General features: G+C 42.7%; 1 protein-coding gene across 2 annotated transcripts in view; it reads right to left on the reverse strand.

Moving 5' to 3' along the window:
- LOC124032318 (disco-interacting protein 2 homolog B-A-like) overlaps nucleotides 1-18,859 on the reverse strand; it is a 101,078-nt gene that overhangs the window by 18,039 nt on the left and 64,180 nt on the right. For both annotated transcript variants that reach the window (XM_046344627.1, XM_046344626.1), the window contains exons 13-22: nucleotides 9,616-9,718; nucleotides 9,024-9,182; nucleotides 8,604-8,723; nucleotides 7,884-7,998; nucleotides 7,647-7,786; nucleotides 4,763-4,899; nucleotides 2,650-2,730; nucleotides 2,335-2,462; nucleotides 1,616-1,730; nucleotides 94-295 (exon numbers count right to left, since the gene is read on the reverse strand). In XM_046344627.1, coding sequence (XP_046200583.1) covers nucleotides 94-295; nucleotides 1,616-1,730; nucleotides 2,335-2,462; nucleotides 2,650-2,730; nucleotides 4,763-4,899; nucleotides 7,647-7,786; nucleotides 7,884-7,998; nucleotides 8,604-8,723; nucleotides 9,024-9,182; nucleotides 9,616-9,718 — 1,300 coding nt within the window. The remainder of the gene's footprint in view (nucleotides 1-93; nucleotides 296-1,615; nucleotides 1,731-2,334; nucleotides 2,463-2,649; nucleotides 2,731-4,762; nucleotides 4,900-7,646; nucleotides 7,787-7,883; nucleotides 7,999-8,603; nucleotides 8,724-9,023; nucleotides 9,183-9,615; nucleotides 9,719-18,859) is intronic.

The raw sequence follows: 18,859 nt of genomic DNA on the forward strand, positions 1-18,859 counted from the left end.
ATAGTACGGAGAGGAGAGTTAGAGGTACACACCTACTACAGTGTCAAGTGTCACTGTGTCAGAGATATAGACAGTCATTATAGCCACACACACCTGGTTGTTTCTGCCGTGGTTTGGGCAGGTTGGTAACACAGGTGTGTGGACAGAGGAGGATGTTACAGGGGTGCAGGTTCCCCTCTAGGAAGTTCTGTTTGGTCTCAGAGATGTGGATCCCTCCCAGTGGTGTCTTGGGTAATGTGTTGGCTGGGACCAGTGCTAGGCAGTACAGACCCACCTGGTGGATACTGTCTATAGCCTGTCGAGGAAAACACATGATATACTGTTTATGTGATGCCAGTACTGTATGCACTGTTGTTCGGTGTGCTACCTATAACAGGGTAACGTGTTGGCTGGGACCAGGGCTGGGCAGTACTGACCCACCTGGTGGATACTGTCTATAGCCTATGGTAGACAGAACACACGTCATAGGGTCGGCTTACTGTTAAATCGGTGGCGTAAAGTACTTAAGTAATACTTTCAAGTATTTTTTACTTAAGTAGTTTTTGGGGTCTCTCTACTTTGACTACTTTTACTTTACTACATTCCTAAAGAAAATAATGTACTTTTTACTCAATACATTTTCCCTGACACACAAAAGTACTCGTTAAATTTTGACAGGAAAATTATCCAATTCACACAGTTATCAAGAGAAAATCCCTGGTTGTCCCTACTGCCTCTGATCTGGTGGACTCACTAAACACAAACGCTTTGTTTGTAAATGGTGTCTGAGTGTTGGAGTTTGCCCCTGGCTATCTGTCTGGTTTGCTTAATATAAGGAATTTGAAATGGTTTATACTTGTACCTTTGATATTTAAGTATATTTTAGCAATTCCATTTACTTTAGATACTTTAGTACATTTAAAACCAAATACTTTTACTGAAGTAGTATTTTACTGGGTAACTTTCACTTGAGTCATTTTCTATGAAGGTATCTTTACTTTTACTCAAGTATGACAATTGAGTACTTTTTCCACCACTGCCGTTAATGTACTGTCGCCTAGATGTACTTCTACTACGAACTTAAAGCTGCAATATGTAACTTTTTGGGCGACCCAACCAAATTCACATAGAAATGTGAGTTATAGATCTGTCATTCTCATTGAAAGCAAGTCTAACTATTATGTGCGCTATTTCTATGCTTCTGTTTTATAGTTTCGTTTTGGAGTTGTTGTTTTTTTACTTCAAAATGTTGAAAATACAATATTTTTGGTAATAGAAAATATATTTCACATCTGTTTATATGGTACAGTGATTATCTACACTATACTAGCATGTTTTGCCACATAAACTGAAATTAGGCAAACTATTAGAGTTTCAGCAACCAGGAAATGGCAGAGCGATTTCTGCATATTGCACCTTTAACCTAAAAAGTGCACACTGATAGATTACTAGAAAGAAACATATGGAGATTGATTATAAAGCTGTGGGGTGAGTTTGACAAGTGAAGATCAATGATAAATAGATGGAAGGATAGATAATACTAGGTACCTGTGATAGATATGAGACAATACGTTTTATATCTTTAGTACGGAGGTAGATATATTTATAGAGGAGAGAACACACATAAAACATGTACCTGTAGTACTCTGCTCATCCACTGGAAGCTGTCCTCTTCACTGGCATCTGGTCTTTGTTCCGCTACGATCACTATCCTCTCATCATAGAACACGGTCACTGAGAACACGGCGATCCTACACCAGGGAGAGAGTCAGTCAGCAATAACACACAACCCACAATAACAACCTACTCTCACACTAGAGACCATCGTCACAGAGCACACAGTGATCCTCCTCCGGGAGAGGGACAAGACAGCACGGCACACTCTCACGCCTTAAGACCTCAGCGAAACAACACAGCAGAATGACTGTGGCACTCCCCTGTTTTGACACGCTCCACAGCCAAAGCACTCTCACACCTTACCAACACAGCAAAACACACCAGAATGACTGTGGCACTCCCCTGTTTTGACAGGCTCCACAGCCAAAGCACTCTCACACCTTACCAACACAGCAAAACACACCAGAATGACTGTGGCACTCCCCTGTTTTGACTGGCTCCACAGCCAAAGCACTCTCACACCTTACCAACACAGCAAAACACACCAGAATGACTGTGGCACTCCCCTGTTTTGACACGCTCCACAGCCAAAGCACTCTCACACCTTACCAACACAGCAAAACACACCAGAATGACTGTGGCACTCCCCTGTTTTGACAGGCTCCACAGCCAAAGCACTCTCACACCTTACCAACACAGCAAAACACACCAGAAGGACAGCGCTCCTGACACACTCACCTGCCCCTGTAGACAGTTTTGACAGGCTCCACAGCCAGGGCTGTGGCCACCAAGTCATCAGCATTGTGTCGTCTACCACTGACCATCAGGAGCCCCTCATTCTTCCCCACTACAAACACCAGACTTCCCTGAGGAGTTAGGGAGGGAAATAGCAGAAGGTCACAAAGCAATGTCACCATTTATTTTCATTCTCTAGACATCAACAGACACGCCAAAACTCTATTCTACATTGACATGTTTTGTTGATATAAAGTAGTTGTGCATAACTATAGACTGAATAGGTTAGGTAGGGCCTGAAACAACTGTCTATCTTACCGGCCCTACGAAGCCCAGCAGGCCAGTCCTAGTGAAGGGGATGTCTCCTATTGGAGCTCCGGCCTGGTTCACAGGAATCACCTGCAGAGACAGAGGGACACACTTTCAGTTATGGAGGTTACTGCATAATATATTACATAATGATCATCCTTTCAACCAATCACAACACCACGTTTAACTGTCAACACAACTCCTCAACTCAGGTTAGAGGAGATCAGCGTTGCAAAGGGAGTGTATATTACTGGAAACTTTCTAAGTTTTCCAGTAATATACCAGAATTAACTGGCCCTTTGGCCAGGTGTCTAATTATCTCCGGTCCTCTCTCTTGTAAAATATATGAAATAATTAAATAAGATACTGAACAAAAATATAAACGCAACATGTAAAGTGTTGGTCCTATGTTTCTTGAGCTGAAATAAAAGATACCAGAAATGTTCTATACACACAAAAAGCTAATTTCTCTCAAATTTGGTGCACAAATATGTTTACATCCCTGTTAGTGAACATTTCTCCTTTGCCAAGATAATATCAAGAAGCTCAATAAATAGCATGATCATTACACAGGTGCATATTGTGCGGGAAAAAAGGTGCAGTTTTGTAACACAATGCCACAGATGTTTCAAGTTGAGAGAGCGTGCAATCTGCATGCTGAATGCAGCAATGTCCACCAGAACTGTTGCCAGATAATTGAAATCTCATTTCTCTACCATAAGCCACTTCCAACATTGTTTTAGAGAACTTGGCAGTACGTCCAACTGTCCTCACAATCGCAGACCACGTGTATGGAGTTGTGTGGGCGAGCGGTTTGCTGATATCAACGTTGTGAACAGAGTGGGGTTATGGGGTTGGGGTTATGGTATGGGCAGGCATAAGCTACGGACAATTAACACAATTGCATTTTATCGATGGCAAATTGAATGCACAGAGATACCGTGACGAGATCCTGAGGCCCATTGTCGTGCCATTCATCCACCGCCATAACTTCATGTTTTCAGCATGATAATGCACAGCCCCATGCAACAAGGATCTGTACACAATTCCTGGAAGCTGAAAATGTCCCAGTTCTTCCATAGCCTGCATAATCACCGGACATGTCACTCATTGAGCATGTTTGGGATGCTCTGGATCGATGTCTACAACAGTGTGTTCCAGTTCCTGCCAATATCCAGGAACTTCACACAGCCATTGGAGAGTAGGAGGACAGCATTCCACAGGCCACAATCAACAGCCTGATCAACTCTATGAGAAGGAGATTTGTCGCGCTGCATCAGGCAAATGGTGGTCACACCAGATACTGACTGGATTTCTGATCCAGTATCTGTGACCAACAGATGCGTATCAGTATTCCCAGTCATGTGAAATCTATAGATTAGGGCCTCATTTATTTCCATTGACTTATATTAATTGTAACTCAGTCAAATTTTAGAAATTGTTGCATGTTGCGTTTATATTTTTGTTCGGTGTAGAATGAGAAAGCTGTAAAACATTACCCTAAATATAAAACATCAACTTAGTGAATACCATTGGTGTTTAATATGTGGGTTTCAACATGAAATGTCCTTTATATATATTTATAAAACATTTTACACACTTTATTTGACTATGTCAATATGTATTTGTTCTCAATGTTTTGGAGTCTAACTGGTGGCAGCTGTAAAAAAAAAAGTTAATAATTGGAAGAGTTAATAGAAAATGATGCTAATTTTGAATTAGGCTATTTTCTCTTGAACCGAGTGGTCTATCCACTGGAAACTCATGGACATGGATAAAATCAAATAAATGAATACTATAATAAGAATATAAACATTATTCCAGTATAAATTACCAAAGGTACCATAGATGTTCAATACATTTTCTGTTAATTAGCAAAATTACCAAAGATTCAGGTAACTTCTGTAAATTAAATGGTTGCTTGGCAACCCTAATTAGTAATAGAGAGCATAGGTAACCATGACCACTGAATAATACAGTTGGGGTAGAGCTTTTAGAATTGTAATGCTCTGACAGAGGAGTCATGTTCTTAGGTTGATGGCTACATCCCAGTGTCAGTAGCACTACACTGAACAGAAATGCAGAAACCCGATGAGGGTTCAGTAAAAAGTCCTCTCCTCACCTCGAAGGTGTTCTTGGTGACTCCAGGTAGACCGTAGTACAAGGTTCCTCCAGCCCTGGAGTTCAGCACTATCTCTCCGATCTCATCGGTCTTACAGAGCTGTGGAGGCCCGTCTGGCTTCACAATACACATCAGAGCTGAAACACAAGACACTATGACATTAGGGCTAAAACACACATACTGTACATTAGAAACAAACTCCCAAAAGCATCTTTGGGTCCATGAAAAGTGCTGTATAAAATCAGCAGAGGGGGGGGACTACTAAGTTAAATAGAATTGTTTTAAGAAGGTGAACCCAAGGATCATTTTTGCTATTTGATTTTGAAGACCACTAGAAGTATTAAAAAATAAATACATTTGATGAACATTTTTATTTGTCCTTAATGCTATTTTCCCCCATACAAAACACATTGAATAACAGATTCATGACATGGAACATCAGATAGCCCCCCAAAACATTATAAAAGAAGTTTGTTCTGAAGTGTCAATCGTATATCAGAGATATAAGATCAGGAAACATAAAAAAATAAAAAATAAAAAAATGTATTTAACCCCTTATTTTTAGTCACTAAACAGTCTCCATATACTGTGTACCGGGGGACCTTCAGACGAGGCTTGTGAGGCCCGTGGACGTCCTACAGCCGAACAACCGACATGTATGTATTTTGAGAGTCTCACCTTTGCACAGACACCGCTCTAGCTCGGTCACCTTTCACCGCAGATGCGGAAGTGTCACATAGGCGGATGCGGTGGAATGACATCTCAAACTTAAACGGATGGATTTTTAACGAGGATTTTGTTATTATGCTAATTTGATTTCTGTAGGGGGAGTGGACATCGACCTTAAGGTGTTATAAAACAATGACTAAAATGCTGAGCAAAGTAGAATTAACACCAGGGAAGTGACATTGACAAGACACAGTTAAACCACCACGGTTAAAGTCAGTCAGTGATGAACACAACAGAAAGAGTGAGGTGGTGTGGTGTGTTATAGAATGCTGTGGTATGGTGGTGTGGTATAGAGTGGTGTGGTAGAGAGTGGTGTGGTAGAGAGTGGTGTGGTATAGTGGTGTGGTATAGAGTGGTGTGGTATAGAGTGGTGTGGTATAGAGTGGTGTGGTAGAGAGTGGTGTGGTAGAGAGTGGTGTGGTATAGTGGTATAGTGGTGTGGTATAGAGTGGTGTGGTAGAGAGTGGTGTGGTAGAGAGTGGTGTGGTATGGTGGTGAGTTATAGAGTGGTGTGGTAGAGAGTGGTGTGGTATAGAGTGGTGTGGTAGAGAGTGGTGTGGTAGAGAGTGGTGTGTTATAGTGGTGTGTTATAGTGGTGTGTTATAGTGGTGTGTTATAGTGGTGTGTTATAGTGGTGTGTTATAGTGGTGTGTTATAGTGGTGTGTTATAGTGGTGTGTTATAGTGGTGTGTTATAGTGGTGTGTTATAGTAAAGTGTGTTATAGTGGTATAGTATAGTGGTGTGTTATAGTAAAGTGTGTTATAGTGAGATATGGTATAGTATAGTGGTGTGGTATAGTGGTGCGTGTTATAGTAAAGTGTGTTATAGTGAGATATGTTATAGTGGTGTGTTATAGTGGTGTGTTATAGTAAAGTGTGTTATTGTGAGATATGGTATAGTGGTGTGTTATAGTAAAGTGTGTTATAGTGAGATATGGTATAGTGGTGTGTTATAGTGGTGTGTTATAGTGGTGTGTTATAGTGGTGTGTTATAGTAAAGTGTGTTATAGTAAAGTGTGTTATAGTGGTATAGTATAGTGGTGTGTTATAGTGGTGTGTTATAGTAAAGTGTGTTATAGTGGTGTGTTATAGTGGTGTGTTATAGTAAAGTGTGTTATAGTGTGGTGTGGTATAGTGGTGCGTGGTATAGTGGTGCGTGGTATAGTGGTGCGTGGTATAGTGGTGCGTGTCATAGTGAGGTATTTTCAATGACGGCCTAGGAACAGTGGGTTATCTGACTGTTCAGGGGCAGAACAACAGATTTGTACCTTGTCAGCATAGTGAGTCATAGTGAAGGGTGTCATAGTGAGGTGGAGTGTGTCATAGTGAGGTGGGGTGTGTCATAGTGAGGTGGGGTGTGTCATAGTGAGGTGGGGTGTGTCATAGTGAGGGGTGTCAGTGAGGTGTAGCATAGTGAGTCATAGTGAATTGTGTCATAGTGAGGTGGAGTGTGTCATAGTGAGGTGGGTTGTGTCATAGTGAGGTGTCATAGTGAGTTGTCATAGTGAGGTGGGGTGTGTCATAGTGAGGTGGGGTGTGTCATAGTGAGGTGGGGTGTGTCATAGTGAGGTGGGGTGTGTCATAGTGAGGTGGGGTGTGTCATAGTGAGGTGGGGTGTGTCATAGTGAGGTGGGGTGTGTCATAGTGAGGTGGGGTGTGTCATAGTGAGGTGGGGTGTGTCATAGTGAGGTGGGGTGTGTCATAGTGAGGTGGGGTGTGTCATAGTGAGGTGGGGTGTGTCATAGTGAGGTGGGGTGTGTCATAGTGAGGTGGGGTGTGTCATAGTGAGGTGGGGTGTGTCATAGTGAGGTGGGGTGTGTCATAGTGAGGTGGAGTGTGTCATAGTGAGGTGGGGTGTGTCATAGTGAGGGGTGTCAGTGAGGTGTAGCATAGTGAGTCATAGTGAATTGTGTCATAGTGAGGTGGAGTGTGTCATAGTGAGGGGTGTCAGTGAGGTGGGGTGTGTCATTGTGAGGTGGGGTGTGTCATAGTGAGTTGTCATAGTGAGGTGGGGTGTGTCATAGTGAGGGGTGTCATAGTGAGGTGGGGTGTGTCATAGTGAGTTGTGTCAGTGAGGTGGGGTGTGTCATAGGGAGGTGTGGCATAGTGAGGGGTGTCATAGTGAGGTTATATTGTAGCTTAGTGAGTGGCGTACCTCCAGGCATCACATGGCCTACGTCCTGTACAGTGAGGGCAGAGTTCTTGTCCTCTGTGTTGACCCTGATGACCCCATGACTCAGCCCGCCCATGGAGAGAATGGCCCTGGCAGGGAGGGCTGTACCACGAGCACCAGGCCTGGAGGGGGAGTATCAAAACGATCTCAGTGTATTGTGTAAGAGAGAGGACCAGAGAAAGAGAGGGAAAGAGGTAGACAGATATGTACGTTGTTTACCTGCGTATAGCCACAGTGAGAGCTTCAGGAGAGGAGGCACAGGGGCAGATGACCTCCGGCTTTAACCCGTGAGACTGGAACACGTTGAGGAAGGCGTCGCACGACGACACAGACCCTGAAAGAGAGCAGAAATACATAAGAATGTGTCAGCAATGTGTTTCACTGTTAAGAATCAAACAGATTATATGAATCTAATTGACCGGATCAGATGTTTCTCTTGGAAGTTGTGTGCACTGCATCTAAAAATACATATCAGTGTACCAATAGAGGTGGGGCACTGATGAAGACTATGACAGGTCAATGCCAGGACAAACAATAGTTTGGGGAATAGATAAAGCAATCATGAGTGACGTCTGCTACGTATACGTGACTCACAGGACAGGTTGATGTGTCTCTGGTCCGTGTGTGTGTGTGTGTGTGTGTGTGTGTGTGTGTGTGTGTGTGTGTGTGTGTGTGTGTGTGTGTGTGTGTGTGTGTGTGTGTGAGAGAATGACTCACAGGGGTTGGCTCCATCAGCTACTATGAGCATGCGTATGGAGGACAGGTTGGTGTCTCTCTGGTCCGTGTGTGTGTGTGTGTGTGTGTGTGTGTGTGTGTGTGTGTGTGTGTGTGTGTGTGTGTGTGTGTGTGTGTGTGTGTGTGTGTGTGTGTGTGTGTGTGTGTGTGTGTGTGTGTGTGTGTGTGTGTGTGTGTGTGTGTGTGTGTGTGAGAATGACTCACAGGGGTTGGCTCCATCAGCTACTATGAGCATGCGTATGGAGGACAGGTTGGTGTCTCTCTGGTCCCTGTGAGCCATCATAGCCCAGTGGAGGTCACGACACTTCACCACAGCTACACGTGCTGCAGGGGAGAAACAAGAGGGAAAGCTCAGGCTCACATCTCATTGCGTCAACACATAGTGCTAATTCTAATCGCTAATAAAATGGGTCATGTTCATTAGGCACAAAACTGAGAAGAAAAAGTCTGAAACAGGGAGGTAAATATCATGTTCCTTCAGACATCTTAAAAAGTTTTGCTACAATGTTTCCTAATGAACCCGACCCAGACTACCTTAATCCATAGCATGCCGTTTAGGATGCTAATGCGTGCTAGTGTCTATGCAGTTTTCAATATAAAAGTTAAAGCTAACTGTAGCCTTACCTTTGTGTATGTGGACTCTTTGCACCCAGGACATGGGACAGGCCTTCATGACAGCGTAGGGTACAGTGATGGTGTGGATCCTGTTCATCACACTGGTTAGCACTCCGTGCCACAAGCCCATGTCCTTCTTACAGTCAAGGACATTGACCAACGTTTCTCCTGAGAGAGGAAACAAACATTTGAAATACTTTATTTCAATGCACATCACAGTCATAAAGGATTCAAACATTTGAAAGGTTACAGATACATAGACACTTCAAGGATACCAACAGTACATTCTCCATATAGCGAGGTTACCACAGGACATGTAACAACAGCTTCATATCACATGATACATCTACAATATAGCTGATTTAACTGTGGATAAAGGCAACACTGTGTTCCAGGAACAGTCTGGTTGGTTGCATGCCTGCCTCTGTGGATTCCCCTCATGGGATCTAATGTTCTCAGAGACATAGAGAGGCTAAAGTGCTCTTTGTCTAAAAGCTGATCTGAGTGAGTATATGTATATATAAATATATATGAGAGAGAGCGTGCGAGAGAGCGGCTATAGGAGGACGGGCTCAATGGTGTGTGTTAATCATGCACTTACCTTCACAGTAGTTGCAGGCCTGTGTCAGGGCTTGACAGTGTGTCAACAAGGCTATCTTAGACACGGCTACTCCCATCACCGTCCCCTCTTTACTGGCCTTGTACTGAGAGAACAGAACAACAGAGGTAAAGAAATAAATCAGCGATACTAGGGCTGTCCCCGACTAAAAACAAATCTTGGTCGACCAAGAGTCGTCTGCTCTTTCGACCAATCGATTTGCTGAAATTTTTATACGCATTTTTCCATATATAGACACATCCTATGTGTTTTAATCAAATCAGCTATATTCACTGAGCTTGTCTGATGCTTTAAGCACACTGTTTGATGAAATAATTAAGACACACGAATGACCAGAGGGAGTCCGACCACAATTGATTTGATTGTGCCGGGCCTGGCTCCTCCTTGCTGCTCTGTGTTAAATCGAACTGAAAAAGACAGCGAGTGTGTGTGACTAGCACCCATTGTCTCGCTCTCCTCCTTGCTGCGCTGTGTTAAATCAAACTTAAAAAAAAAAAAAAAACTCCCTCTGCCTACCCAAGGCCGCCAGAGGACAAAAATCCGTTAACCACCTAACTGAGGATCTCAATTTAACCTTGCGCAATACCCTAGATGCAGTTGCACCCCTAAAAACTAAAAAAATGTCTCATAAGAAACTAGCTCCCTGGTACACAGAAAATACCCGAGCTCTGAAGCAAGCTTCCAGAAAATTGGAACGGAAATGGCGCCACACCAAACTGGAAGTCTTCCGACTAGCTTGGAAGGACGGTACCGTGCAGTACCGAAGAGCCCTTACTGCTGCTCGATCGTCCTATTTTTCTAACTTAATTGAGGAAAATAAGAACAATCCGAAATTCCTTTTTGATACTGTGGCAAAGCTAACTAAAAAGCAGCATTCCCCAAGAGAGGATGACTTGCACTTTAGCAGTGATAAATTCATGAACTTCTGTGAGGAAAAGATTATGATTATTAGAAAGCAAATTACGGACTCCTCTTTAAACCTGCGTATTCCTCCAAACCTCAGTTGTCCTGAGTCTGCACAACTCTGCCAGGACCTAGGATCAAGAGAGACGCTCAAGTGTTTTAGTACTATATCTCTTGACACAATGATGAAAATAATCATGGCCTCTAAACCTTCAAGCTGTATACTGGACCCTATTCCAACTAAACTACTGAAAGAGCTGCTTCCTGTGCTTGGCCCTCCTATGTTGAACATAATAAACTGCTCTCTATCCACTGGATGTGTACCAAACTCACTAAAAGTGGCAGTAATAAAGCCTCTCTTGAAAAAGCCAAACCTTGACCCAGAAAATATAAAAAACTATCGGCCTATATCGAATCTTCCATTCCTCTCAAAGATTTTAGAGAAGGCTGTTGCGCAGCAACTCACTGCCTTCCTGAAGACAAACAATTTATACGAAATGCTTCAGTCTGGTTTTAGACCCCATCATAGCACTGAGACGGCACTTGTGAAGGTGGTAAATGACATTTTGATGGCATCGGACCGAGGCTCTGCATCTGTCCTCGTGCTCCTAGACCTTAGTGCTGCTTTTGATACCATCGATCACCACATTCTTTTGGAGAGATTGGAAACCCAAATTGGTCTACACGGACATGTTCTGGCCTGGTTTAGGTCTTATCTGTCGGAAAGATATCAGTTTGTCTCTGTGAATGGTTTGTCCTCTGACAAATCAACTGTACATTTCGGTGTTCCTCAAGGTTCTGTTTTAGGACCACTATTGTTTTCACTATATATTTTACCTCTTGGGGATGTTATTCGAAAACATAATGTAAACTTTCACTGCTATGCGGATGACACACAGCTGTACATTTCAATGAAACATGGTGAAGCCCCAAAATTGCCCTCGCTGGAAGCATGTGTTTCAGACATAAGGAAGTGGATGGCTGCAAACTTTCTACTATTAAACTCGGACAAAACAGAGATGCTTGTTCTAGGTCCCAAGAAACAAAGAGATCTTCTGTTGAATCTGACAATTAATCTTAATGGTTGTACAGTCGTCTCAAATAAAACTGTGAAGGACCTCGGCGTTACTCTGGACCCTGATCTCTCTTTTGAAGAACATATCAAGACCATTTCGAGGACAGCTTTTTTCCATCTACATAACATTGCAAAAATCAGAAACTTTCTGTCCAAAAATGATGCAGAAAAATTAATCCATGCTTTTGTCACTTCTAGGTTAGACTACTGCAATGCTCTATTTTCCGGCTACCCGGATAAAGCACTAAATAAACTTCAGTTAGTGCTAAATACGGCTGCTAGAATCCTGACTAGAACCAAAAAATTTGATCATATTACTCCAGTGCTAGCCTCTCTACACTGGCTTCCTGTCAAAGCAAGGGCTGATTTCAAGGTTTTACTGCTAACCTACAAAGCATTACATGGGCTTGCTCCTACCTACCTCTCTAATTTGGTCCTGCCGTACATACCTACACGTACGCTACGGTCACAAGACGCAGGCCTCCTAATTGTCCCTAGAATTTCTAAGCAAACAGCTGGAGGCAGGGCTTTCTCCTATAGAGCTCCATTTTTATGGAACGGTCTGCCTACCCATGTCAGAGACGCAAACTCGGTCTCAACCTTTAAGTCTTTACTGAAGACTCATCTCTTCAGTGGGTCATATGATTGAGTGTAGTCTGGCCCAGGAGTGGGAAGGTGAACGGAAAGGCTCTGGAGCAACGAACCGCCCTTGCTGTCTCTGCCTGGCCGGTTCCCCTCTTTCCACTGGGATTCTCTGCCTCTAACCCTGTTACGGGGGCTGAGTCACTGGCTTGCTGGGGCTCTCTCGTGCCGTCCCTGGGGGGGGTGCGTCACCTGGGTGGGTTGATTCACTGTTGTGGTCGGCCTGTCTGGGTTTCCCCCCCCCCCCCTTGGGTTGTACCGTGTCGGAGATCTTTGTGGGCTATACTCGGCCTTGTCTCAGGATGGTAAGTTGGTGGTTGGAGATTTCAATCTAGTGGTGTGGGGGCTGTGCTTTGGCAAAGTGGGTGGGGTTATATCCTTCCTGTTTGGCCCTGTCCGGGGGTGTCCTCGGATGGGGCCACAGTGTCTCCTGACCCCTCCTGTCTCAGCCTCCAGTATTTATGCTGCAGTAGTTTGTGTCGGGGGGCTAGGGTCAGTTTGTTTATCTGGAGTACTTCTCCTGTCCTATTCGGTGTCCTGTGTGAATCTAAGTGTGCGTTCTCTAATTCTCTCCTTCTCTCTTTCTTTCTCTCTCTCGGAGGACCTGAGCCCTAGGACCATACCCCAGGACTACCTGACATGATGACTCCTTGCTGTCCCCAGTCCACCTGGCCATGCTGCTGCTCCAGTTTCAACTGGCCTGGGCCTTAGGACCATGTCCCAGGACTACCTGACATGAGGACTCCTTGCTGTCCCCAGTCCACCTGGCCATGCTCCTGCTCCAGTTTCAACTGTTCTGCCTTACTATTATTCAACCATGCTGGTCATGTTTGAACATTTGAACATCTTGGCCACGTTCTGTTATAATCTCCACCCGGCACAGCCAGAAGAGGACTGGCCACCCCACATATGCTCGCTCTAATTCTCTCTTTCTTTCTCTCTCTCGGAGGACCTGAGCCCTAGGACCGTGCCCCAGGACTACCTGACATGATGGCTCCTTGCTGTCCCCAGTCCACCTGACTGTGCTGCTGCTCCAGTTTCAACTGTTCTGCCTTATTATTATTTGACCATGCTGGTCATTTATGAACATTTGAACGTCTTGGTCATGTTCTGTTATAATCTCTACCCGGCACAGCTAGAAGAGGCCTGGCCACCCCACATAGCCCGGTTCCTCTCTAGGTTTCTTCCTAGGTTTTGGCCTTTCTAGGGAGTTTTTCCTAGCCACCGTGCTTCTACACCTGCATTGCTTGCTGTTTGGGGTTTTAGGCTAGGTTTCTGTACAGCACTTTGAGATATCAGCTGATGTACGAAGGGCTATATAAATAAATTTGATTTGATTTGATTTAAAAAGAAAGAGCGTGACTGTGTGACTAGCACCCATTGTCTCACTCTCCTTGCTGCGCTGTGTTAAATCAAACTGAAAAAGACAGCGAGTGTGTGACTAGCACCCATTGTCTCGCTCTCCTCCTTGCTGCGCTGTGTTAAATCAAATTTAAAAAGAAAGCGAGTGACTGTGTGACTAGCACCCATTGTCTCTCTCTCCGCCTTGCTGCGCTGTGTTAAATCAAATTTAAAAAGAAAGCGCGTGACTGTGTGACTAGCACCCATTGTCTCGCTCTCCTCCTTGCTGCAGCGACCACCACAGAGCATCAAAGTGCATCGCACTGTCCATGTTAATGAAGCGAAAACATAATAAAATGCCATTTCCGACTGAAAAGTTGTGACCGAAACTCCTCATTTGTTTGGGTAAAACATCCCCCATCCCTCAACTCTTGCTCTCTTTACACATGTATGCATCACGTGGCCCATTTTTATTTGTATTTTTCACCTTTATTCAACCAGGTAGGCTAGTTGAGAACAAGTTCTCGTTTACAACTGCGACCTGGCCAAGACAAAGCAAAGCAGTGTGACACAAACAACACAGAGTTACACATGGAATAAACAAACATAAGTCAATAATACAATAGGAAAAGTATATATACAGTGTGTGCAAATGAGGTAGGATAAGGGAGGGAAGGCAATAAATAGGCCATAGTGGCTAAGTAATTACAATATAGCAACTAAACACTGGAGTGGTAGATGTGCAGAAGATGAATGTGCAAGTAGATATACTGGGGTGCAAAGGAGCAAGATAAATAAATAAATAGAGTATGGGGATGAGGTAGTTGGATGGGCTATTTACAGATGGCCTATGTACAGGTGCAGTGATCTGTGAGCTGTTCTGACAGCTGGTGCTTAAAGTTAGTGAGGGAGATACGAGTCTTCAGCTTCAGTGATTTTTGCAGTTCGTTCCAGTCGATGGCAGCAGAGAACTGGAAGGAAAGGCGGCCAAAGGAGGAATTGGCTTTGGGGATGGCCAGTGACATATACCTGCTGTAGCGCGTGCTACGGGTGGGTGCTGCTATGGTGACCAGTGGCCTGACTTATAGCATATCTAAATCAAATCAATAAATTGGTTATAAAATCTGAACCCCGTAACATGTGACAGCAAACTGGATGCAGAGGACGTGACAAACTGGAAATAGGAGAATGTTTACTGGTTGCTCAGGAAGTAAAGGAGAAGTTAGTTGTGGAAAATACTGCAGATCAAGAAAAAATAAAGGTAAGGAGCAAACGCTGTGTGCATATCATGTTATTATCATTATGTGCCAAACAGGTGCTGTTAGATTACATTGTCATTTTTCTGACCGTTTGGAACAAACAAAAGAAATGAGCGTACCGTGAATACATTTTCTGAAATGGAGCGGTTTGGGCCTATTTATTGTTTATGCAAATTATTCAACAGTGGCTTTATTTTATTTGAATTAAATTCTTGATTGCATTTCAAATCATGAATGGCTCGTATACTGTGTGATGACATTAATGAATTCATGATAGATTGATACAGTAGCCCTTAGAAGTATTGAAATATAGTCCAAAGTAAGTTAGGGTGTTAAGACTAAACAGAATGCGCTCTTAGGCCTACAGATCGATGGTGGTTATACAAGGCTGCTATACCCTGCCTACTAATAATGATGATAATAATAATAGTAATAGGAAGGAGATCAAGGAAAAAGGAGGGTTATTATTATAACAATAATTCTCTTGACAATTTGGAAGTGTAAACATTTAAATAAATAAATAATAAATAATACCAGAGAATAATGTATTTTTTTATTTCACCTTTATTTATTTAACCAGGTAGGCTAGTTGAGAACAAGTTCTCATTTACAACTGCGACATGGCCGAGATAAAGCAAAGCAGTGCGACAAAAATCAACAGTTACACATGGAGTCAACAAACATACAATCAATAACAATAGAAAAATCTATATACAGTGTGTGCAAATGGAGTAAAAAGACAAGGCAATAGAAAGGCCACAGTGGCAAAGTAATTACAATTTAGCAAATTAACACTGGAGTGATAGATGTGCAGATGATGATGTGCAGATAATGATGTGCAAGTAGATATGCTGGGGTGCAAAAGTTCCAAAAAAGGCAAAAACAATATGGGGATGAGGTAGATAGTTGGATGGGTTATTTACAGATGGGATATGAACAGCTGCAGCGATCGTTAAGCTGCTCAGATAGCTGATGCTTAAAGTTAGAGAGGGAGATATACGACTCCTGCTACAGAGATTTATCAATTTGTTCCAGTAATTGGCAGCAGAGAACTGGATGGAAAGGCGGCCAAAGGTGTTGGCTTTGGGAATGACCAGTGAGATATACCTGCTGGAGCGCATGCTACGGGTGGGTGTTGTTATGGTGACCAGTGAGCTGAGAAGGCAGAGCTTTATCTAGCAAAGACATAGATGAAAAAAATGGTAAAGCCTTTATTACAGCATAGCAAAGATTTAAAAATATTTTTTATCGAACATGTGGGTTGCGTGAGGCTTGGTGGTCACGGAATCAGTAGGCTATTAACTTCTTTGGGATAGGGGGCAGTATTTTCACTTTTGGATGAAACTGCCTCCTACTCAGTCCCAGATGCTAATATATGCATATTGTTATTAGTATTGGCTAGAAAACACTCTGAAGTTTCTAAAACTGTTTGAATGATGTCTGTGAGTATAACATAACTCATATGGCAGGCAAAAACCTGAGAAAAAATCCAAACAGGAAGTGGGAAATCTGAGGTTTGTAGTTTTGAACTCAGCCCTATCGAGAAAAAAAAGTGAGATATGGGTCAAGATGCACTTCCTAAGGCTTCCACTAGATGTCAACCGTTTTTAGAAACTTGAATGAGGCTTCTACTGTGAAGTGGGACCGGATGAGAGCTCTTTGGTCTGGCAGAGTGTCACAGACTCATGACGCGCGGTCATGAGAGTTAGCTCTCGTTCCATGGCTTTTCTACAGACAATGGAATTCTCCGGTTGGAACATTATTGAACTTTTATGATAAAACATCCTGAAGATTGATTCTATACTTAGTTTGACAAGTTTCTTCGTCCTGTAATATAACTTTTTTGAACGTTTCGTCCGAATGGACCAGATCGCGCTCTTGGATTTGTTTACCAAACGCCCAAACAAAAGAAAATATTGGACATAAATGGACATTAATGAACAAAACAAGCATTTATTGTGAAACTGCGATTCCTAGGAGTGCATTCTGATGAAGATCATCAAAGGTAAGTGAATATTTATAATGCTATTTATGAATAATGTTGACTACCCAACATGGCGGATGTTTCTCTGGCTGGTTTGGGCTCTGAGCACCGTTCTCAGATTATGCTTTTTCCTTAAAGTAAAAAAAAAAATCTGACACAGTGGTTGCATTAAGGAGAAGTGTATCTAAAGTTAAATGTATAATAGTTGTATTTTCATCAACATTTATTATGAGTATTTCTGTGAATTAATGTGGCTCTCTGCAATATCACTACATGTTTTGGAACTACTGAACGTAACACGCCAATGTAAAATAAGATTTTTGGATATAAATATGAACTTTACCGAACAAAACATACATGTATTGTGCATGAGTGTCATCTGATGAAGATCAAAGGTTAGTGATGAATTTTCTCTCTATTTGTGCTTTTTGTGACTCCTCTCTTTGGCTTGAAAAATGGCTGGGCTTCTCTGTGAGTCGGTGGTGATCTAACATAATCGTTTGTGGAGCTTTCCCTGTAAAGCATTTTTTAAATCAGACAATGTGGCTGGATTAACGAGTATTGTATCTTTAAAGTGGTGCCTGATACTTGTATGTTTGAGAAATGTGATTTATGAGAATTCTGTTGATTTGTATTTGGCGCCCTGCAATTTCTTGGCTGTTGGCGAAGTGTTCCACTAGCGGAACGGGATTCCCGTTCCCCAGTCCTAGACAGGTTAAACAAACACTCATACAGGCAAGAGAATCAGGATCGGTCTTATTTCTGTAGATATATGTGGATGATTTTTAAAGCCACGCACATTTAACAGTTAGGTTATTGATTATAGTCCTAATTAAGTTAAGGTTTCCTCTCTCCTGACTTTTCTTAGACAATAAAGGTAAGGGCTGTTTTCTCGTCTCCTAATTCTGCTGCTGCCTTCACCACATTGTTCTCAACACCAATATGCTGGTTAACTTTGCTATTCAGCACAACATGGTCTAGGAAAAGGCACCAATTCAACAGCGCACTGATACGTTTCAGAACCGGGGACACCTGACAGCGACCCATTATCCAACACAGGAGAAAGAGCATTTGGCATTAAATAATCTTTTTACTTATGTTTTCCCAATTTTTCTTACATAATATAACCAGAAGGAATTTCAGTAGCACATCAGACTGATAGATTGTGCCATCCCAACAGCCTACACAAAGCATCAGTCCACTCAGACTGGTGTCTTGTACACCATGATTACAGTGGTATCTCTATGCCACAAAATCTAAAAATAAAAAAAACAAAAAAGGGTAGAAATGTCATGTTTTAGGTCATTAAAATGTACCGAGACTGGATAATCCCTGTCCTTTCTCCTAATTCAACTTATGTTCACTGATTCTGTTTGAGAGAACGAGAGGTTTTACCTACATAGCACAGCCCACATGGACATTTAATAATGCAGATAACATGGGTGGTGGAACACGTAATAATGTAATTTATTTGCAACCGTTTTCCTGTATGTGGGTGGCAGAAATATTCACACTTCATCATATTGTTGCACTGTGTGCAACCTCTGCATTTATAGCTACCATTTGGAAGAGGACGTAAAAGAGCCTGGCTGATTTTCTTTTGTGGCTGGCAGTTGGCATTGGTCAATTTATTGTGTAAATTGTGACCTCTCCTATATTCAATAAGTGGTGGATTCTTGAATTCAGCTGACAAAGCTGGGTCCGATGATAAACCATGCCAGTGATTCCTGACCGCATCTCCCACTTTTCACGAGTTCAAAGTATATGTAGTTGTGAACATTAGTGTGTTCTTTAGCAGTTTTTTTGTAGCAGTTAATCTCGTGTTCCCCTTTCCACGTTAAAGATTCCAATTGATAAAGTGTTTTTGGCCACAAAATCGGCCAAAACCCCAATTCATACATTTGGGCACAGTCGATAACGTACTGGACTTCGGTCTAGAATGTTGAGGGTTTGAAACCTGCTTTCTGCTTGTTTCATTACATTATTATGCCGGTCTCAGAGCAAATAGCCCGTCATTTTCCC

This window comes from Oncorhynchus gorbuscha, linkage group LG03 (assembly GCF_021184085.1).
Source record: "Oncorhynchus gorbuscha isolate QuinsamMale2020 ecotype Even-year linkage group LG03, OgorEven_v1.0, whole genome shotgun sequence".
NCBI classification, from domain to species: domain Eukaryota; kingdom Metazoa; phylum Chordata; class Actinopteri; order Salmoniformes; family Salmonidae; genus Oncorhynchus; species Oncorhynchus gorbuscha.